This window comes from Camelus ferus, chromosome 21 (assembly GCF_009834535.1).
Source record: "Camelus ferus isolate YT-003-E chromosome 21, BCGSAC_Cfer_1.0, whole genome shotgun sequence".
NCBI classification, from domain to species: Eukaryota; Metazoa; Chordata; class Mammalia; order Artiodactyla; family Camelidae; genus Camelus; species Camelus ferus.
The window spans coordinates 16,854,722-16,878,404 of NC_045716.1; the positions used below are offsets into that span (position 1 = coordinate 16,854,722).

Below are 23,683 nucleotides of genomic sequence, written 5' to 3' on the forward strand. Positions count from 1 at the left end.
CGCAGGGCTCTGAACTGCTACAAGCTGCCTACTTCCCACAAGGGAAAAATGCAGAATGGAAGTGGGAAGTCCCAGCACTGCCCTGCCCTGGCTCTCCACCATGGATCCTCAATGCCTGGGCTGCCTGTTGGGGAGAATGGGGTATTTCTCCCTTTTCCAAGTGCAAGGAGTTGTCATGAACCAAGTCAGGAGAGTGGCACCAACTGCCCCTGTGCTCTTAACAGGTTACTTACATCCATTCTCCCACCTGGAAATCTGTGTGTTTCTGGGTGCTCAATGGCCACTGAAACACTGATTTTATACCCCGTGGAGAAGACTGACCCTGGTGGCTGATCAAACAGCTATAATAGCTTGGCGTATTCTGTACTTCATTGTGGAGTCTGGAGACTTCTCTACCCCATGGAGGTCCTCGGCTCTTCCATTAAGTCCAGGAGCCTCAGCCCAAGTTGGGCAAGAGGGTCCTTGACTAATGGACTCTACAGGAGGATGGAAAGCTGCCCCTTTGGGTCCCTCACTCATCACCCTCCTCCAGGCAGCCTACCATGTACCCTCCCTCCCTCCTAGACCTTGCAGATGCTATTTCTTCTGTTTAAGAGGCTTCTTCTTGGACCCACCTCTAGAGAAAAAAAATGCCCTAGAGCAGGTGGCTTGTGGTACAATGAAGCTCCTGCAGGCGAGGCTGTGGCAGGGTTTCAACCTGTCACGAGGGAGCATTTTAGGCTTTAAATTAGAAAAATATTCCTCAGCTAACTCCTATGTGCTTAGCCTCAAAGTCAAGGTTCTCAAGACATTCAGACTTTAGATCCCTGAGCCTGGGAAGTGGCAGGGTGTTGGGAACAAATGGTCTTTCTTACGAAGAACAGCCACGCAAGTTCAGGGACCCTCTTTCCAAGCCCAGAGCCCATCAATATCTTCCAATCTGGACAGCAAAGCTCCCACACCACCAAATTACAGTAAATTTGTGACAAAGGGTCTCACAGATTATCTCATCCAACTTCATCTCACTGCTGGTGAAAGGATTAAGGAAGTGCAAAGAGAAGTATAACGACATACTCTGTGTCATACAACTAATGTATGACCAAGCCAGGATTGTAACTAGGGTTGTTCTCAAAATAATTTTCCAAGTGGGTTAAATATTATTTTCCAAGTGAACTGCAAACCATTCATTAGAATGTTCTAGTAACATCCAATTTTTTTGTTGATTTGTAGAGATGCTTTTCAGAAATTGTTGGTGCAATTCTTTGAGGCAGATGCCAATAGCTAAATGATACTCCTGAGCCATGATTTTGACAGAGGGGACTGCCTCAGACTTTTCCAATGACTTCCTACTTGAATTGACAGTCAGTAGGTGCCAATCCCTGATGCACTGCTGCAGCTGGAAGATGGGGAGGCGTACTGCCCACACTTCCAGACCATGTACACACACCTGTATGCCAGTATTTCCCACATGGACTTGCACAGCTTCCATTGCAGCCCCTCGTGACAGTGCCAGTTTCAACACTGCTCTTACTGGAAATGCCACTAACATCACCTGACCCACCACCTGCTTTGCTGCCACTTTCAAAGCTCCAGTGCTATAGACCAGAGAGCCGACAGCCCCACTGCCATCAGACCTTGACCTATGTCACATGAGCACTATGCTGCTGCCTCCATGGGGGTGGCACCTGCAGGAGACTCATGCTCTCAAACTATAGAGAATTTCTCTGTATATCAACATTAGTCACCCCCTGTTGGCATCTGCTGATTTCTCTAGATTAAAACTTATACATATTCAATATCCTTATTATGAATCCATCATATTAAGACAGAAGGCTCACTGACCAATGCTCATGGTGAAATGTTCAAAATGAGCTTAAATCAATATTTGTTTTAGACTTTATACGGTAATTGAATTTAATGCTTAGCCCAGTTACTATCTGCCAAACAGTATTTGCACTTAATAATCAATTAAAATATATTTCAATATTTTAACAATTCATAATTTAACATTTATATAATTTATAACATATGTAATTTATCATAATTTATTTATATTTAACAACAATTCAGTCATTCAACAATATTTTAACAATGACTGTGTATAAGATTTGTTTATAACCCAGGTCTCCTGATTTAACTCCAACATTTCACTTATTTATGCCATACGGCCAGCCTGTGGAGGACAGAAATCTAACTGGCAAGAATTTACTTTTTTACTTTCAGTCTTTCAGTAACATCAGTAAGGACTTCTGAAAAGTCACCCTTAAATTAACTGCATTTATTATGTACCTACCCCATGTCCATCATTGTGCCAGTCACAATCCTCCATAAGCCCGAAGCCTTGTGACTAGACTCACCAATCACAGCTTCCCACTGCCTGGCCCCAGCTTAACTTAGTGAAATACAAGAAATGGAAGAGAGAAGGACTATGCCTTCAACACACCTCAAACATTCCATGTTCCTTTAAAGAGTTTTGCAAGTCAAGACCTTTATTTCTTTTTCCTCAGCAGAAAGAGCCGATAGAAATAGTTGATGCCAGGAACAGAGGGAGAAATGTTCTACAGATAACTGCCTGTCTCCTGCTCCAGGGCTCCAGCAGTGCTGTCTAACACATAAGGCTAGCTCTCTTGGCTTAGTCATGTCATGAGGATATCCTCATGTCATACCAGGCTCCATGAGTGAGCCTAGCATCAAAACATCCTACCATTTGTGCACTTTTACCGACTCTTCCTTGGAGACCAGAGCAGAAGAGAATGACACTTGTTAAATGGCTTATTAAACGTACTAGGACGCAACCAAACTTCAACTAGGTGAGAATAGCACAAAGCAGAAAAATGAAACAATGGTGTCAAAGTTCAGATCTGAGATGCACCAACAAATGGTAGAGCACCTGCCTAGCATGCACGATGTGCTGGGTTCGATCCCTGGTACCTCTGTTAAAGAATAAATACATAAAGATAAATAAACCTAATTTTCTTCCTCCCCCCAAAAACAAACAAAAAAAGAAAGTAATAAGGCACTGAATTTATTTAACTAATTGAGCATTGATTTTTAAGGTGTTTTGATTATACCCTGTGACAGTATAAAGAATATCTCATGGAAGTGGAATTTTTGTGAGGGGAAGACGGTGAGCATTTCACAAACGCATGCCCGTGCCATATGAAAAGGAGGAAATGAAAATGCCCTCGGGAATCCAAATTCATGGATGGAGTCCTGGACTCTCATACACTGCCAGGGGTGGGCCGTTGGTAAAAATCACTTTGGAAAACTCCTTGGCAGTTTGAAGAAAAACAGATCATACACAACATATAGCCAAGCAATTGCACTTCTAGGTATGTACCCAGAAGGGCTGAGTATATGCCTCTATCAAAAGACCTTTACGAGAAGGATTGTAGGAGCTTTGTTCATAATGAGCCCAAACTGTAAATGATCCAAACTTCCATCCACGGTAGACTGGATAAATAAAATATTCAAACAAAATAATATTATATAACAATGAAAAAAAATAGTCACCAACTGCATGGAATGACTTGGATGTACATCAGAAACACAATGTTGAATGGAAGAAGCCAGACACAAAAGAGTACTTACGCGTCCTCTGATTCCACTTACATAAAGTACAAGAACAGGCAAAACTAATTTATGTCGTCAGAAATCAGAATAATGACTACCCTTCCGGTGAGGGTGGGGAAGAGAGCAGGAGGAGAGCTTCTGAAGTGCTGACACAGCTCTGGTTCCTAATCTGAACACTGCTTAGGTGGACGTGCTCAGTGTGTACAAGTCATCACGTGGACCACTTGTGCCATACACATATTCGTGGCAAAATGAAAAAAACGACTCCAATCTATCACACTTCCCTGTGTTCAACCTTCCCTGTGTAATTTTTTGTGCCCTCTCACTCTGGCTCTGGGCTTAGCCATGTGACTTGCTTCAGCCAATGAGATCTCAGCAAACATGATTTAAGCAGGGACTTGAAAAATGCAGCATGTTTTCCCGTCTGCTCTTCCTGTGTAATTTCCATTAAAACTTATCTATGCTAATCTGCTGGAGGAGAGCAGAGTGAAATTTCCCCAGTCATCAGAGCCAAGGTTATCCTTGATGAGCCAGTAAATAACCGGCTGATTCCCAGATACATGCATGAATCCAGAGACCAGAAGAACAGTCCAACCAAGACTAATCTGAATCACCAACTTTGCATGGGTTGTTAAGTGGCATTACTGTGGTAATAGACAAGTGATACAACTATATACTTCAGTTTAAAGTTAAAATACATATGTAATAAAAAAGTTGGGAAGAGGGGACTAACATAACTATTTTTGAGCATGGCCACTCCCTGTAGGAAAGAGAAACTGCCTGAGATACTATAAGACCAGGGTCCCAAAAGCATACTATGACATCCAAGCAAAATACAAGCCTTAACCAGCCAAAAATAACTGGAAAACCAATCTACAGAAATTCTCCAAGGCATCTACAAAGTCTCTCCTTCTGTTTTCCAGCAGATGCAAAAGCAAATGGTTGCTTCTTCCACCTCCTATTTAAAAAAATTTTCCTTTCACTCCACTCTACTCCATATAAGAAGCCCTTTCACAATATTCAATATGTTATATAGAGAGTATATTAATTTCTGTTCCTACTATGGCCATGTTTTACCATGGACATTAAGTTAAAGGGGAGGGAAGGGGGAATGACCCTTTGGACCCCTTAGCAGTGCCCTTCCCAGCGTAAACACTGTTGGCTTTGCATGTTGAGCTGGTCTTCCAGCATGTGGCTGAGCAATGGCTGTGTTACCTGGATTAACCTGAGCTTTTGCAGAACCCAAGATAGGCAGCAGCAGGAGCAGCACCGAGGGCATTCTGGGAATCAGGATCATCTCAGAAGATGGTGTTGGAACTGGAGCCTGCAGCCCAGCAAAAATGCAGGAAAACAAGAAAGAGAAGCAGAGGAAATGAGTGAGGCAGATACTGTTAACATGAAGGAACACAAGTTGCACAATTATCTTTGTGTTCTTACAGTGTTCATTTCTATATTTAGAACTTCAAATTATAGACTTTGATAGTTGAATGGGCCATTCAATAGTCACATAATAGAAGAATTTTAAAACTCTGAGACATTCAATAGTTATGTAAGACAAGAATTTTCAAACTCTTATTAGACCATGCACTCATGGAATTAAAATGAACAAAACTACAGGCAGGTAACAAAGTTTTACTAAGATAGATACTTACCCAAATTGTCAACGGTGATAAAGTAAAGCTTATGTTTATGATGCTTTCATAATTTTGACATTGATTCCAGTATGAAACCAAGAAAAACATTCAATGATGTTAATGTGCTTGCCTTTCAGAACATGCAAGGTCAATATTTATCCTAATTTATTAGCTCTGGAGTGGTACCTGGGATTCTGTATTTTTAGGTTCCCCCAGTATAATCCATGTGGTAATGGATTAGAGTTGAGACATCAGTATGAACTCGTTTAGTTTAATAGAGATATAGATGGCTACATATGGAAATATTTATAGATACGTGGGTACACAGGTTAGCACACACACATATATCTATCTCCTTGCTATATCAGCTAAAAGGGTCCAGAAATAATGACACTCAAGAGCAACGAGCAAACCTAGTGCCCAGATCTTGATTTCTAATACCATTCTCCAATAAAAGGAACCAGAGCTCCTTGGAGAAACTGCTGATCCCAGAGCTGGGACAGACGATTTTGGAGCATCTTTTAGTGCCAGATAAGCATAGAGAATATTTTAGTGCCTCAAATTGAGAAAGTACACATACCAAAAAAAAAAAAAAAAAAAAAAAAAAAAAGATGGGGACATGTCAAAGGAATGCAAAAGCCAACAGAAAGAGTTCCCAATGGCCAAAGCTGCAACAAATTTAAGCAACAAAATAAAGCAGTACTGGATTATAACTCACATATAAAATATTTACAGTGAGATAAATAAATGATTGAATAAATAAATGGGAAAGGATAGACAAATTTTCCTTGCAAAATAATTCTAAATAAATTATGGAGATACTCTCTGCTCCTAAAGAGGTGGTGCATAACCACCCCTCCTACGCCCCACACCCTACTCCTTAAGTGTGAGCTGCACAGAGTGATTTTCTTCCAGAGTATAGTATGGAAATGGAGAAAGTAACCTTTCAGTAGAGAAACATAACAAACACTACCTCAGGTCAGGTGATCAAGATTAGCATCAACTTTGATAAGTGTGTATCCTTGATACGATGTGATGAAAATGGCAGTCTCTGAGGTCTTTCTCCCCAAAACCCACTACTCCAGTCTATTCATGAGGAAACCATCAGACAGATCCCAACTGAGGGACAGTCTACAAAGTTCCTGATGCATTATCCTCAGTACTGTCATGGTCACCAAAGACTAGAAAGTCCCAAAACTGTCACAGCTAAGGGAGCCTAAGAAGACACGACAAATAAGTGTAATGTGACATCCTGGATGGGATCCTGGAACAGAAAAAGGACACTGGGGAAAACTGAGGAAATCTGAATAAAGCATAGACTTCAGTTAATAATAACATATTATAATTGGTTCATTAACTATGACCAATGTACTATACTAATGTAAGATGTTAATAATATGGAAAACTGAGTATTGGGTAAATAGGAATTGTGTGTACCATCCTTGCAATGATTCTATAAATATAAAACTGTTCAAGAATAAAAAGTTTATTAAAAAAGAAAGTTTCTTCTAGGTGACAATAATAATCGACAAGTGTTGGATCCACCATTAGAAAAAATACGTAATACAAAATTATAAAGGGAGATGAAATTCCTTGAAGCTGGGGTGATGAGAGAAGGTTCCATGAGGAGATCAGTGCCTGATCAGATTCTTGAAGGATGAATAAGATTTTAATGGGCAATAACTGGAATGTAGTAAATAACAGGATGACATAGCGAAGATATTCTTTTGAGGAAGCAGAAGCTTTCTATAGTGTTTTCTAAGCAGTTGAACTCTGACCCACCCAAAGTGGTAAGGGGAAAAAAAGGTATTCAAATAGTTCTGCCTGAAGAGGATGAAACCAAAATTAACCAAACACAAAAGACTTAAAGTGGCCCCAAGGAAGGGAGCAGGGGTAAGTGACCACAGACCTCAAAGGGTGATGGGCATAGTTTCATGGCACTGATTTGGATTTTTATATGTCTCGGTGCCTACTCACTGCCAACAGCAGGACCACTGTGTTTCCATAAATGAGTCCACAAACAAACACGCTTAGAAAAAGAAACACACAGGCCGGCCTTGGAGACACTGGTCTTGGCTGTAGTCTCGCGCTAGCCCACAGCCATGATCCAGGATGTCCTTCTACAAAGGCCTGAGCTCCTTGTGAGCAGCCATTCAGCCTTGTGAGCACTGCCTTGGCAAGCCACCCTCTCCTAGAAGCCTTTTGAAGAACAGTCCTACAATTACCTCCTTGTGGGTTTTCTGCCATTACTTTCTCCCCTCCATAACCTTCCCCAGAGGGAAGTTCCTTCTTCAAGGAATGTCTCCTACACCTCATTCCCTTCACACATTGAATTTGCTTCTATTAGGTCCTCCATAACATTGTTCTAAAATTATCCATTTCATCATTAGCTTCAAAATGGCTCATTCTCGTAATTCCAAAAGAATACTTTATCTCTTGTACAAAGTAGGTGCTCAAAAACGGTTTTTAACTGAACTAACCAGAACTTACAAGTTGCTAGAAAGGGTTGACTGAATTTCCTTTTTGAAACTGTTACTTGGTTTCAGGCTGTGAATCTCCAATACCAGTGGTTATTTCTGCTTTGTTTACTTAAAATTAGGATGTCCAGCAGCTAACAAACACAAAAGAACCATCAATAAGCCTAGAAGTACTATAGCTACACCATGTACATCTAACACGTGCCCAGGACTATCTCATGTAATATTCACAGTAACCCAATGAGGGTTGTTCTCATCAATAAGGTAACTGAGGAGGAAGAGGTGAAACTGATGTGGTTACACAGTTGACAGGCTCACACACGAACCCAGGGTTTGTATTACTCCAAAGTCCACTTAGGTTGTTCTGTTGTTCTTTGTTCTGTTTTCATTTTTGCTTATCATCATACCACACACTCCTTTAATCTGGCCTCTGCCTACCTCACCAGAGCTAAACTCCTGCTCCACCTTTCAACTTCGGTCACATTCAGACTTCTTCCATTTCCTACTGCCCCAGGACCTCTGTCAAAAAGTTCCTTTCCTCTCTTTGTCCAGTTCAAATCCCCATTCAGTGGTCACTTCCTTAGTGAAATATTCTCTGACCTTCCTGATTGTGCGAGCACTGAAAGCATTTTATAATTTTTCTACATAGAAGTGATCATAGTTTCTAATTATGTATCCATCACTGTGGTTGTCTAGTTAGTGTCTGCACCCCCGCAAACCCCATGCTTACTGTACTCATTGCATTTTCAGCACTTACCAGAGTGCGAGACAAACAGTTGCAGAATGAATTAATGATTGTCTTCAGCCACATATTCAGTGATTGCATCTGGCCGTTCTAAATTCCATATCCTAAAAGGAAGTATCCCCAAAGCTTATGATAACTAGACAGCACTCTTTTCTGCCTCTTTGAATAAATCTTCCCAAGGGTTCAATACTTAAGCAATATGACATGTGAACAGAACCCATAAATATACATGAAAGAATTTCAAGAAGATGGAAGGCCCTTCTCTACCCACTTCTTTGGTTAATAGTACAATCTCCTTCAACAGAAAAGTGTATTCAACCTTAAAAATAAAACTCAAAATGCATATACCCCCTGTCAAGTCACTGGCTGTCATTCATTCATACAGCAACGATTTTTCCAAAAGTCTCGTACATGTTGTTCTAGGTGCTAAAAAAGGCAGAGAAGACTCCTGCGATTGTGGTGCTTATAATATATAAGCAAACAAGCAAATAAATAAGAAATCTAAAGAGACATATGTACCATGAAGACAATAAAATGTAGCAATGTGACGACGAGTGAATGAGGGCCATTTCAGGTTAAGACGGTCAGGAAAGACCCCTCTGAATATGGAATTGGCAAAGAAATAAACAGAACAATGAAGAGAATGGGCAATACTCATATATACAAGAAAAGACTCACATATATAAGTAGGAACTTTCTATATGAGAAAAGGGGCATTTAGCATTGGTGAAAAGTTTCAGGTGATTCAACAGCCTTTTCAAAAACAAAGAAAGGTATGTTCACACTGCCCCCGCCAAAATAGAGTCCAAAATGTAAAATCAGAACTATAAAAGTATTTCTAGAAAATGCTGAGAATCTGCTGTGAGCTAAAGGAAGACCTGCATAAGTAAGACATAAAAAGCAAAATTAGCAAGTGAAAAGAACTGATACATTTTTCAACAAAATTCAAAACATCTTTGAAATGAAAGACATCATAACTTAACAGACAAGCAGGTCACTAAGATAAATATTTGAAATTTTAGACCAAAATAATGTGTAACGTATTTTTCTGGCATACATAAAGAATCTCTATAAATCATTCTTTAAAAGCCACTAGACAATGGGCCAAGTAAATAAAAAGCATTTAACAGAGGAAACAATATAACACCGGTGAACATCTAAAAGTACTCAACGAGCGTACTAGAATCAGAATGACAAACACCAAAGCCGTGGTTGAACACCAATTTTATCCATCAGCTTAGCAAAAAAATTAAGTGTGAAACTATGAAATCAGGCAACACTGTGGGAAAATAGATACTCTCATACTCTGCCACTGGGCATATAAATTAGAGGATAACTTAAATTAAAAAATGCACACAGACCCTGATCTAATTCCATTTTTTATTATTTACCCTAGAGAAAGATTTAACATTATGTGTACAATGAGGTGGGCACAAAAAAGTGCTTTGCAATATGTTTTTAAATTTTATTTTATTGTGGTAAGAAGCATTTAATACAGGATCTACCCTCTTAACAAAGTTTGAAGTGCACAACACAGTTACTGTACATCAGATCTCTAGAACTCACTCGTCTTGCTCAGCTGAAACTTCATGCCTGTTGATGAGTAACTCTCCATTTCCCCCTCCCCTCAGCCTCTAGCACCTGCTGCTCTGCTCCTTCATTCTATGAATTTGACTATTTTGGATCCCTAATATAAGTGGAATCATGAGGTATTTGTCTTTCTGTGGCTCCTTATTTCCCTCAACATAATGTCTCAAGGTTCATAATGTTGTTACGTATTGCAGCATTTGCTTATTTTTTAAGGCTGTAATATTCCGTTGTATGTATAAGCCACATTTTCTTTATCTGTTCACTTGTCTTAGGACATTTAAGTTGTTTCCACATCTTGGCTATTGTGAATAACGCTATAATGAACATGGGAGTGCTAGTATTTCTTCAAGATCCTGATTTCAATTATTTTGGATAAACACCCAGAAGTGGGATTTCTGGGTGATATGGTAGTCCTATATTTAATATTTGAAAAATCTCCATAATGCTTCCCATAGAGGCTGTGGCCAACTGATCTCCAAGAAGAGTGCCAAGAACAGATAATAGAGAAAAGGAGTCTCTTATATAGTGTTAAAAAGTTAGATATTCACATGCAAAAGAATGAAATTGAACCCTTATCTTATCATATACACAAAAATCAAATCAACGGGGGTTAAAAACTTAAATGTAAGACCTGAAACTTTAAAACTCCTAGAAGAAGATAAAGGGGGAAAGCTTCGTGACAGTGGTCTTGGCAATGACTACACAGATACGACACCGAAAGCACAGGCAGCAAAAACAAAAATAAACAAGTGAAATGACATCAAACTGCAAAGCTTATACACAGCAAGCAAGACAATCAACAGAATGAAAAGGCAACCTACAGAATAGGAGAAAACGTTTGCAAACCATATATCTGGTGATTAATATCCAAAATATATAAGGAATTCCTATAAATCAATAGCAAAAAAAAAAAAAAACTAATGAAATCCCTTAAAATGGGCTAATGTAATGACTTCAATAGACATTTCTCCAAAGAAAACATACAAATGGCCAACAGGTATATGAAAAAATGCTTAATACTGCTAATCATCAGGAAATACAAATAAAAGCCACAATGAGATATCACTTCACATCAGTCAGGTTGGCTATTATCAAAAAAGAAAAAAATGAAAGTTATAAACTATGGCATATTCCTACTACGAAATACTATGCAATAGTTTAAAAGTATGAGTCAGAGTTACATGTAGTTACATGGGTAGATGTTCACTACATGGTCTTAGGTGAACAAGCAGGTTGCAAGATTTATGTAAAGCACACTGTATACTTTTATGGATACATACACACAAACACACACACACACACACACACACACTCTCTCTCTCTCTCTCTCTAATATACTTTAATATATACATAAAAGATCTCAAAGTTAAACACCATACTGATAACCAGCTCCAATCTAGTGCACACTGTAGTATGTGAGGACAGAGCAAGGATCCTTGAAAGGCAAGGCTGATGACAGCAGTTCCCTCAGAGATTGCAGTGTTTGGCAGGGGAGACTGGAAATGGTGATCAAAAGGAAACTCTAGCCTTGTCTGTCACGTTTCGATTTTAACAAAGAAAATAGGTTCCTTGTCAATGTCATTCACATTAGTTTTTCTGATCAAAAAAAAAAAAAAAATTCCTGGGGGACGTCTGTCAGAATCTCAAGGGTGCTTTCCAACCAACCATGTATATCCCACAGTTTCAAAGTGTGGGGTGAACCTGAGAATCACCTGTGGCACTGAGAGAGGGTATCGGTTAATGCAACTTGCAGATACAGAGTAGAAGCAAAAGACAGTGAAGAATTGCTACGTATGCTTTTCTTTTTTTAGAACACTCACCCCTTAGTGAGTGCTTACAAATGCAGGATCATCAAGCCTGACAACAAACCTGAAAGAAGAGATTACCACCCCCTTTACAAACTAGGAAAGTGGGACCCGAACTCACTTCACCCACAGCCTAGGCAGGCTTACCTGGTCTGGCTGCTGGTTCCCATTCATCACGCTGAATTATACACAGTTCTGTCTGTCTTTCAAGCCAGACCAGGAGTCATTTAAGGTTAGGGGCCTTGCTTCTCTCTATATCAAAATCAGATTAATTCTGACTTGCCTGGGTCACAAACTAGAAAAAGATACAGTTAAGACTCTTCCAGTCCCTCTGACACCATGGCCAGTGCTATCTTGCCCACAGCTCAGTATTTTCCAAGGAACATGAGTGAATATGCAGCTCAGAGCGAATATGTCCTTTGTAATGAAAAACCCACTTCCTTCTTCACAGTTAAAAATCCTCTCCCCTAGCCAGCTGGACGAACACTCCAATCTGACTCCAAAAGGAGCCATGACTCAGGACCTCCCTGATCTGGTGGGAGATGGTTGACTCTCCATCTCAGGACTGCCCACACCAGGATCTAGGCAGGCCATGGGTCAAAGCCATCAGAAAAACCAGGGAGTCAATGGAAGATTAGGCAGATGGGAGTGTGATAGCCACAGCCAGAAATTACCAGGAATTTTTAAAAAAAAATCTAAAATTAAACTTCTTATATTATCTCTATACTTGGGTGAGCTTCCAGAGGCTTCTTTCTGAAACACAGTAAGGGCCACATCATGGTTTAAGAGCAAGCCATCAGTACATCCTGCCTGACGCCATCCCATTCTGGGGAGAATTCTACAGGTAGGGCTTGCTCCTGGTCAGTCCTGGGTCTCTAGAAGGTCCAGGTTATACACACCTGAGGAAGTACCACAGTCCTCTTGTCCAACTGCCTTAAAGAGTCAGACCATTTCTTACTTTATGATATCACTTATATGTGGAATCTAAAAAAGCCAAACTCAGAGAAACAGTTAAGTTGCGGTTACCAGGGATGGGGGTGCAGTGGAGAGATACTGATCAAAGGGTACAAACTTCCAGCTATAAGATGAATAAGTTCTGGGGAATCTCATGTACAGCATGGTGATTAGAGCTAATAATACTGTGCTTTATACCAAAGAGTAGATCTTCCATGTTCTCACCACAAAAAAAAAAAAAAAAAAAAAAGACAAACAACAACAACAACAACAACAAAAAAACAGGATGAAGATGTTAGCTAATGCTATGGTGATAATCATTTTGCATTATATAAATGTATCAAATCAACTCACTGTACACCTTAAGCTTACACAATGTTATATGTCAATTATATCTTAATAAAGCTGAGGGGAAAAGTCAGACCATTTCCCCAGTAACAAGGTTTACTCTAGCTCTCAAATAGGATAGAGAGTGAGGGTAGAGCCAGGAACCTTGGGCACTGAGCACTGAAATGACTTTCGAACTGCTGAGTGAGAAAGGGTAAGCAGGAGGTTCGGGTCTCTCCCCTCGCTCACACACCCAGAGATCTCGGGGTGTGAAGCTCTCTGTCCTGGTGGAGGAACAGCATTCAGTGCCCCAAAACACAAGCCCCACTGCAGGGGCTATTTCTTTTTTATGGTAGGGCTGAATACACGCGTTACAGATGGATGATAGATAGACAGACAGACACATCATAGATAACTAGAGAGATGGATATTGATTTAGGTGACATACATTTAGATATAAAAAGAAACACTTTTGTAAGTGTTGCTATGATCGTTAACTGCACTTACTTGGAAAAAACAGCACATCATTTCCACTCAGTGATAATATGGAAAGCAGGCAGAGCCGGCAGCCCTGAGGATCTCTGCCCTAACAAAATGGAAAGTTTGAGTTACCTCGGCTTCTCCCAAACCCTTTTGAAGTGACTGTAACTGACACACAGTAGAGCTCTCATTTTTTCCCCCCAACTCTGATTATTAGCAAAACCCATCTTTTGCTCTGAAGCAGATCAAGAAGGATATCCCACTTTAAGAAATGTCTGAACTGGCTAAGCTCATAAATCATGAGATGTTTATCCACATTACAGAATAATTCTTTGCACAAGCCCTCAGTGCTGGGTACCTTTGAATAACAAGTTTCCACGCAGTACATTTAAAATAGCATTCAGTATACAGAAGTGTTCCATCTACTTACCAGACTCATAAATCACTGAGTGAGTCTCCACATTACAAAATAAGTCTTCACTTAATAAAAGGGTCCACTGCAGAGTTCCTCTGGGAGCAAATCCTCCCAGTAATTCAGAATATGATTCAGTATACCTAAATCCAGTTTATACCCAACTTTTCAGGAATACAGCTTGCATACAAGACAGGGCACCTGATGTGGCAGATGGTCATTCTCCCCAGACAATCCATCTTTCCAGGTCCAAAAGCTAGAGACAATCTGAGGCCACTACCACTTTGTGGAAGAGTAAAAAGTCTCAGATTTCCCTGAGGAATCTTCACACTGAGCCCGTGATGAGGGCCAAAGAGGAAGTGCCTGCCCTCCTGGAAAACCAGCTGTGGCCTGCAGCCAGGGCCCCTCCACCTAAACTCAGACAAGCCTTCCTGCAGGAAAGGGTGGGGCCCTGGAAAGGCTGCCGGAGTGGGACGGGGAAATGAACTACGAGATAAAGGCACTTGGGTCAAATTGGAGCGGAATCGAGGCGCAGCGCGTGCACAGCTGTGCGTGGTCCTTGTGCTCGGGTGTGTGTGTTGGAGATCAGGGCTTGGTGGGGAGAAGAAAAGCCACTTGCTTTAGGACCACAGACTTTCATTCAGGGGCCGCTCGGGGCATTCAAAGCTTGTTTTCCTCTCTGCTGAGTCATCTTCATTTCAGATTCAACAAATAGCAAGAGCAATCTTTGGAGTATTTAATACTCAGCAAACAAATATGCAGAAATGAGCTTGGTTTTGGCAGGAAAGGGGCCCCCAGACACACTCACATTCACACACCATCGCCACACCAAACATCCCCCTGCTTTGTCTTGATTCCCAAGGATTTTTTGATGTCTTCCTCACTCCCAGCTTTCCTCGGGGAGTCCTGATCTCATGCTTCTCAAAATGTAGCTGCTGGGTGCTGAGCCAAAGTCCAGACTGGCCCAATCTGTCGGTGTTTAAGCACACAGTATGTGCCCCTGGTGACCCGAGGCGACCCTCCCTGCACAGCCAGCTCTGCTCCTGCCTTTGTTAGAAGAGCGCTTTGCTCTCCTCACTCTTTTCATCTGTAAACTGACAACCAGAATTCGGCAAAGCGGTGGGGGAGGAAAGAGCCTGGAGCTATCTGGCCCCCTCCCTCGTCATCCAGGAAGCAGAGAGGACGCTGAGTGAAATCACTGTCACAGAAGACACGGCCCTGCCAGGGGCAGAAGGGACCACAGAACACCCACCGTGTGACATCACTAGCCTGGGATCCTTTCTAGATTATTAGCATGAGGGAATGCCACATTGAATGCCTTCACGCGATGAGGGAGAGGAAGGAGAGTAAAGACGAAGTGAAGGCAGGATTTTCCAAACATAAAACGGTCCCCACCTGCCTCCACCTCGTGCCCCTTGGTTCCTGTTGACTGACCTGGGGCCTCTCAGGCGCCTGGCCTCCGAGCTGCGTCTGGCACCCCAGCACTGGGACAGCTCGGTGTTCACATCTGCCCCCTCCCCTCACACGCGAACTCACACACACAGGGAGCTCAGTGCCCTAGAAAGGCCTGAACTGGGTCCATTTTATTAACATAATATAAAATTACAAGTACAACATTAACTTCAGGGCCTCAAAAGGATCTTGACCAGATGAGGAGGGCGAAAGCAGAAGCTGCACACACTACCTGCAAACCCACCTCGGCCCTGAGTTCTAGCCCCAGGGCTGCCACTAACCACGCTGTCACCTGAGCGGTCCCTTCCCCTGATGGGCTCAGACTGGGGGTGGGGGACTGGGAGGGTGAGTGAGAATGGAGGAGCTCTGAGGCCCCTCTCAGCCCTGGCATCTAAACTCTGTCAGCCATAGTTCCAAACACTTTCCAGGCTCCCGCAGCATCACAGCACTGCCCCCGACCCAGGTGGGGCTCCACTCCTCCCTCCAGCCCAGGAACATACTGGATTACAGTCACTGCCACTTGGGTTGCTTTAAATATCACAAGACAAAGACAACAGGCAGCCCAGGTTCATCCCCGTTCCTTGTCCAGACCACAGAGGAGAGTGCCACCAGACTGAGGCCGGAGCGGAGATGGCAAGAGAAGCCCGCACAGCCCCTTTCAGGCTTGTGTCTAGAACAAAAGTCACAGATGGCAGGGGCTGTGAAGAGTCAGTCGGATGGAGAGGGATCCTGCGGGGTCACTCAGGGACACAGAGGCCCTAGCAGGAGTGAGATGGGAGATCGAGGTCCTGGATCCACCAGAGATGAGCTGGTGCCAAGCCTGAGGCTGCAGGAACCGCAGTTGCTCACCCCTGGGAGAGACAGAGAAGTCCAGCCAAAGGTCTTCACAGAAAGGAGGTTGGTTCCCCACCCCCCACCCCCTGTCCTGGGAGGCGGCCACTGAGCAGAACAGCAAGCATTTATCAGAAGGGAGGAGGCTGGAGCTGGGGACTTTCTCCCCAGGGCTTCGCCAAAGCCAGAGGGCAAATCCCAGGGGAACCTGGCAGCCCCAACAGGGTGCACTCCTTGAAGAAAAAGCTAAGCTCACCGTGAAGAGTCTCTGGTAAACTCGTGTTCTGTGAAACGGTCTGTGACTGCTCAGAGGCCCTGTCTGATAGTCGTTTGTTATTGGCGTGTGTTGAATTAGGGTGAAGGGCATGCACGCAAGCGACCCTCCGCAGTCGGGAACAAGGCCCACGTGCACGTTCTGCAGAGCCAGCACCCCCACCCATCCCCTCATGCTCTCAGGCTGCGGGCCTCCGCTGCTCCAAGGTGGACCCTGGTCATCAGGGAACATGGCACTTCTGGGGTTAGGGACAGGGAGGTGCCCTTTCTATGCCATGCCAGCCCCATGCCCTGAACACCCTCATATGTGGTGCCTCCTCCAGAAAAGGAAGTGAAAAGGAGACTCGCCAATGATTTGTGTTTGACAGCAAACACACTTGGGTGCCTCTTTCTGAAGCTTGAGGTTCTTTTCAGGCTGAGGTTTCTCAATGACCACGCCAGGCAGACATTCTAAAAGGCAAGGGGAAGGTCTGAGTCAAGTGCAGGGCCGAGCTCCTTCTTGCAGGATCCCGCTCAGCTGCAGCTACAAGAATGTGCACCGAGCAACAGGATCCAATGGTGGGTGGTGTCACCAGTCCGTGGGGACCCCCGCGTGCTCACAGAGGATATAACTGGGTTTGGGAAAGTCAGAGAGACTCTGGAGAAGGCCGGCATTGAGTGGAGGGGAAGCAGCTATTGCAAAATCCATTAAACAGAAAAACCGGGGCCTGGAGTGCCTGATTCCTAGCACACGGCCTGGCCTGCACTTGAATTTACATCCCCTGAAGGCAGAGACAGCATCTCCCTCTGATCACTGCTGAGTCCCCAACACCAAACACACTGCAGGTGCTAGGTGGTAAAAAGGAAAAGATGCACACACTCACGCACACACACAAGGTCAGAGATGCCACAGGTTAAGCCCTTTTCTCTACTAAAGCCAACGGAGTTAGCAAGCTGAGTGGTTTAGCAGATTAAGAGACAATCTGCAAAATGAAGGGGAGAAATGCCGAGGACATGCCCTCTCTCATATTCTGTTCCTTCTTGACAGTGAGCAGCACCAAAGTTTATACAATTAAATTCTGTGGTAGAAAGTAAAAGTGCTACGGCCATTGAGAGGAGAATGAGAAGCACGGGGTTGCACGGGGTTGAAACGGGAGTTAAATTGAACCCGCACATAGACAGACGCAAACACTCTTAAACCCAGATCAACAAACTGCGTGCTCAGAGACAGCAGCAGTGATGGGCACTTCAGTCATGTATCCGCAGGGTCACACATATGAGTCTAGTTGGGTAGACAACAGCCACGCAAGAAGAGAGTGCATTTAAGACTTTGCACTGCTTTTGGTGTTTTTGAACTGACTGGTTCTACGGATTGTAAATGTAATCTGGTTTTAAAACTGGAGGACAACGAAAAGGACCTAAATAGCACCGGCTGGTGGGAGAAGTTAAAATTTTTCAAAGGAGAATGGAAGAAATCATCTAAGAAGAAAGGCAGAGTGACCGTAATTGCAAAGAAGTAAAGATAAGAAATGTGAGTCACAATGCGCAATGATGCCTGTGTGATAAAAACACTGGGAGGGAAAAAAATAAGACAAAGAGGAGCAAGAGAAGGATTTGAAATTGCACAACTGGGACTAATAAGAGGAAGGAGACCTTCCTCAGGGAGGGCATGCTGGGCTTTGTGCAAGTCCGAGGAGGCAGAATCTCCAGGATCTCCAGGTTCAAGCTGCTTCACCCACACCGAGTGGGGAGAAAAGAGAAGCTGTTTCTCCACAGAGAAAGCAAGAGGACTCATTGCAGGACCTTGGAATGTTTCCCCTGGAAAAAAGAAGACTCTACTAGGAGGTGGGGGGTCTTCATACATATGACACACGGTCCTGAAGTGGAAGGATCCAGACCACACAACAGAGCTGCCAAGTCAAAACTAAGGACGTTTCAGAGAGGAAGAACGTTTTGGTGTTTTTTTTAACCAAAAATAAAGGGGAAAATCCTAAAAATTAGTGCCATCCAAAGATGAGGTGTGTTTCTTTGTGAGGATATGAGCTCCCCATTATTGGGAGTGTATATTCAAGTAGAAGCTGAAAAATCATTTTTTTTTAGGAAACTGTAGGCAAGAGTCCTTCTCTATGCAGGAGAATCCTACTTATTCAAGTGTTTTAATCTACAAACATACATTGGTAAATTACCTTTGTTTTTTCAGCTCCTCCTCTCATATCCTGATCGCCTCAAATCTGAATTATTTATCAGAGTCTTGAATACCAGTGAAAGATAAGCCAACACTGCGCAGTGTTTCTCCTATTTCATTTCACTACAACATACACAGAAGATGGAATATGGGGAGGTAAACAGTTGGCTTAATTACACAGTCCATAGTTTCCTCTTCTGTCTCTACCCCATATCTATAAGCAATTTGAAAACACAGACTCTGTCCTGTTCCCCACAGCGCCCTGTAAGTGACGAATGACTCTAACACCTCACAGCTGTTTCATGTCAAAAATACCTCTTCCAATGGCCTGTCACAGTCCCAGATCCCAATATTAGAGTCCTGGGGTGCCACTGCTTCTAAAATTTTGGTTAGAATATGCATCTAAACATGTTTAGTAAAAGAATGACCCAACCCAAGCATGCTCATGCTTCTGCACAAATTCTCCCTCTCATGTGAAGATCTGCAAGGACAAAGGGGTCCCAAGGCTGAAATCATATGATAGAAAGTCTGAAAGCTCAGCATTACCCTTATCATCCTGGAGTCCCAGAGTCTCAGGCTGCCCTGGGAACAAAATATTCCCCTGGGTGTGCATCTTCAATATGGCACTCAAATGAGATTCATGATGTTCTGGACCTGACTCCCTGACAAGGGACGTGGCATACAGGCGTATCTAGGTCATGGCCGTGGGGTCCACGATAGCCCAGTAGGCGTAGCACCCACGAGGTCCCAGCCTGGGTACAGGATGCAGGGCTGACAAGAAGCAGCACATGTGCCCAAAGTGGCAGAAGATAATGCTCCCAGTGGAAGCCAGGGTATTGCTACTGAACATCAAGTGAAGGGTGATCTAAGGCTGAAAACAGGAAAGCAAATCCGAAAGTTTGAATCCTACAATATTGGAAACAAGAAACGTGGTGAGAGACAGGCTCAGAGCAAAGTTTACGGTCACTGCAAACATGCTGGATGCCACCTGTGTGTGCCCACGGCAGTTTAAAGAAGCTGTCTCATGAGTAACAGTACCTGTTTGAAAATGCTTATGACTATACTCAGGGCGTGTGTGGGAGGTCGCTTTCCTGACTAACTGAGCTGGATACCAGTCGACATAACAGACCACAGAGAGAAGATAAGCTAATTAGGAGGAAGAGATCTTTCTGAGTGTTAGCTAAACTCTCTGCAAAACCAAAACTCTTGGTATTCGTATTTAAGAATTTTACCATAGAATTTTGCATAGTGTTATGAAACTAAAACTGGGTTTCTACTTAGGTAAAATTGGATGGCAGTTGTAGAAATAATGAGTGATTCTTAGAGAAAATGAAATTTTTAAAAACTTAAGAGAAGTTGAATACATTGAAGATGCTCTACATTTTGCATTTATTTTCTCAGGCTCGGAATGAATCAAATACCACATAGAGCATGGCATCCAGGACCCAGCCATCAGCCTGACAGTTTGTAGGAACCAGATCACAAAACCACATTCAGCCTCAAACTGTTTTCCAACAACATCCCATACTCTGCAAAGCCAATGCCCATAAAAGTAAACACTCCCAAGTCAGAGCAAATACGACAGTTTTTCACAGTGTGGGGCTGGGTAAACACTATTTCTCAAGCAAGTGACACTGGGGAAGGGTCCAGAGTTAAAGCAGAATTGAAACGATGGCATATGAATGGATGTGAGTGGAGCCAACGTAGATGTGATGAAGGTAATCACCAAGTCTTCACGGCCTAGCAAGGCAAGGGTTTAGAATTATAACACCAATGAGAAAAGTGTCAGTTCAATCCAGTGAACAGTTCTTGAGAAGACACTTGAGAAGTCCAAATGCCTCTTGTTCGTTTTCAAAATTCCCTTGGCCTCTTGCCATGTTCCTAGGCATCAGGGTGCCCTGACACAAGTTAGCCGTCTACACTAGCCTTCTCCTGTATTCCCTGCCAAGGAAACATCCTGTTGCAGATAATTCTGTTAAATAAGGGTATGGAGAACCCCAGAAAATATCCTCACAGAGCCCCCCCAGAAAACCGAAAGGGTCACAGATTAAAAGCTCCTCATCCTCTGAATCAAACAGAGCAGTTTCAGGCTTGGAAAAACCTACAAATCTCTCCTCCTTTTCCTCTGAAACCCCCAGAACAGGACTTCAGGAATAAAGCACATTCTTAAGAGGTCATGACTGGTGGGAGAAGCACTTCAAAAAAACCAACAGGAACAATTAGGGAGGAACCCTCTAAACAGCCTCCTAGACCCCCCTCGTAGTTCAAAAGGAGAGCCGTGCATTGCAAGGTGCCTAAGAGCCTCCCAGCAGTCAGCTTATGCTGGTGGGAACATTCTTCACCACAACCTTCTCCAGGCCCTGAAGATGCCTAAGCTGTGTCCACACAGCAGGAGTCAGAGGAGAGGTGGGAAGAGGACAACCGGACACTCATCACAGGGCTGGATCTCAACCCAGCTTGAGTTAGGTACTACTCTTCCTTCTCCTCTGAAAAGTAATCACCACAGCATATCTAGAGTGAAAATAAAGGAGAAGGAAGAGTAAATTAATTCTCCAAGTGTCCATTGACAGGTGAATGGATAAAGAAGACGTGGTATACACCAACAATGGGATACTACTCAGCCATAAAAAAGAATGAAATTTTGCCATTTGCTGCAACAGAGATGGATTTGGAGGGCATCATGCTAAGTGAAATAAGTCAGACAGGAAGCACAAACTGTTGGGTGTAAGAGTGGCTCAAGGATGTCCTGTCCAATAGGGATTATAGCCAATATTTTATAATAACTGTAAATGGAAAATAATCTTTAAAAATTACATAAAACTTTAAAAATTTTTAAAGGTTTTAAAAAAACAGCAATTTCTATAATTGCTATGACTATAATAATAATTACCAAACAAAAATATTTACCATGTACTCTCTTAAGCAGCTCTGTATTTAACTAATTCAAAATTTAAAAAATAAAATTCTCTGTACTGGGCAGGCTTAAATGGGCAGCAGGATTAGACACCTTGAATGAGTCACAGACCATGCATGCCTCCCCTGATGCCTTCTTTAAAATTTGTTTTTTTTACCACAATAAAGTGTTAAAAAAATAAAATAAAATAAAATTTATTTTTTTTAAATTGAAATACAGTTGATTTACAACATTGTGTTAGTTTCAGGTGTACAACAAAGTGATTCAGTTATATATACATTTTTCAGATTATTTTCCATTATAGGTTATTATAAGATATTGAATATAGCTCCCTGTGCTTTGAGCAGCCTCAAGCATGCACACAGCAAGGCACTAACTCCCCCCAGTAAGCAGAGCGTCTACCTGGACAGCTTCTGAGAACTGAATCCCTGGATGGCTCTGCTTGGACACAGTACCCCACTGAGCTTTGCCATCTGTCTGATCTCTCTCCCTTCTCAACTCTCTCACCTTCTCAGTTACCCCCTCACTCAGCTCTCCCAGTGTTCAATTTCACTTTACAAGGTGCTCTGAGAAGACAGTTCCAAGGCACGTAGACAAGGAGGTATGTTACAAACTTCCATCACCAACAGATTCGTAGATTCTATTCTTGGTTTCAGAGATGATTTATTTAACTGGCAGTTGCTATCTTTACTATCAATAAGTCTAGGGTCTGAGGATTCAAAATGGATAACTTTTAGCCTGTCTCATGCTATAACCCTTCCTTCTACAATCATAACCAGCAGGATAGCCCCATGGGTGAGCCACTGGCCCTGCAACCAGATGGCCTGGCTTGAAATCTCAACTCTGATCTGTACTAGCTGTGTGATTTCACACAAGTTATGCAATGCTCATGCCTCAGTCTCCTCACTTAAAACATGGGATGCTAACAGCAGGACTGCCCAAAAGGACCATCATGTTCTAATACTTAAAACAGTGCTTGGCTTCACATCTACAACTGGAGCTGTTTAAATGACTGGAGTTTGTCTCATTTCATAGTGAATACATTTTGACTATCCCCAGCACATGGCTAGGGCTCATACATATAATAATAAATAATCATGACATTACAACCCCTTGGCAGCAAAAACAAACATACCAAAAATAAACAAAAGCCACCTCCTCCTTTGCCCTAACAAAAAGCAGTCCAGGTTAGCATGCGAAGTTGTCAGATTCGGTCTCCCTCTGGGGTGTATTTCTCCAAGTATGTCAAATGCTACAGTAGTTATAAACTTATTGGGCTACTTCAGCCTTCAACAAACCACTGGGTAAGAGTCTGTGGTTTCAACTGCTCTTTGTCAGGGGTTCTCTGACCTCCCCAGGAGACCACTTTGGCTCTGAGCTGCTCTGTTCAGCTCTGGGAGATAGTCCTTGGTTCCTCTTAAAAAACATCTCTAATTACATCTCTTAAGAAACACATGCTCTAACCAATAATCTTAATCCATGAATTCTATGAAGTTCAACAAACAAATTAGCAGGGAAGAGTTGCTTATATTTGTGTTATTTCTTCCTGACTGTGCTCTCCCCCTCAGATGGTGCCCATGACCCTGGAACTGAGCAGGACCCTATTGTCATCAGTAACTGTATGGTATTTGTAACTGCTTAATTGTATAACAGTTTAAATGGCTTTTCTCAAGCGTTTGCTGACCAGGATTGGGCTGGGGGGTGGGTGGTGTCTCGGGTGATCTGCCCATCCCCCTCACTTTGCTCCCAGCACCTCACAGACAGCAGTTTGTCATTTCGTGCATCTTGTTGTCCATAACCCACCCCCAACTGCACAGGTCTGCAGCTATTTTTTTAGCCTCCTATGCTTTCTTTGTATTCTGTTGTTCTAGGTGCAGGTCCCAGCCTGTGCAAACACCACGGCAAGAAGTCTCAGGCCTCAGCCTGCCTAAAGCGCTAGAAGCATATACCAACCTGACTTTAAACAGCACAAGTTTTTCTCTACAGCGCTTTTCCACAGACCCTTTTCCTAAGCACCTTCATTCTAAGCACAAGGATAGCAGAAGAATTCCAAAGCCAGAGGTGAACATCAGA

At 42.8% G+C, this 23,683-nt stretch overlaps 1 protein-coding gene across 1 annotated transcript in view; it reads right to left on the minus strand.

The window, feature by feature from the left end:
* The window catches only part of DDR2 (discoidin domain receptor tyrosine kinase 2), an 87,795-nt gene that overhangs the window by 57,342 nt on the left and 6,770 nt on the right, over positions 1-23,683 (minus strand). Inside the window, 1 exon segment of the mRNA XM_006173134.3 lies at positions 4,768-4,876. Within this exon segment, the coding sequence (XP_006173196.2) occupies positions 4,768-4,876 (109 nt within the window).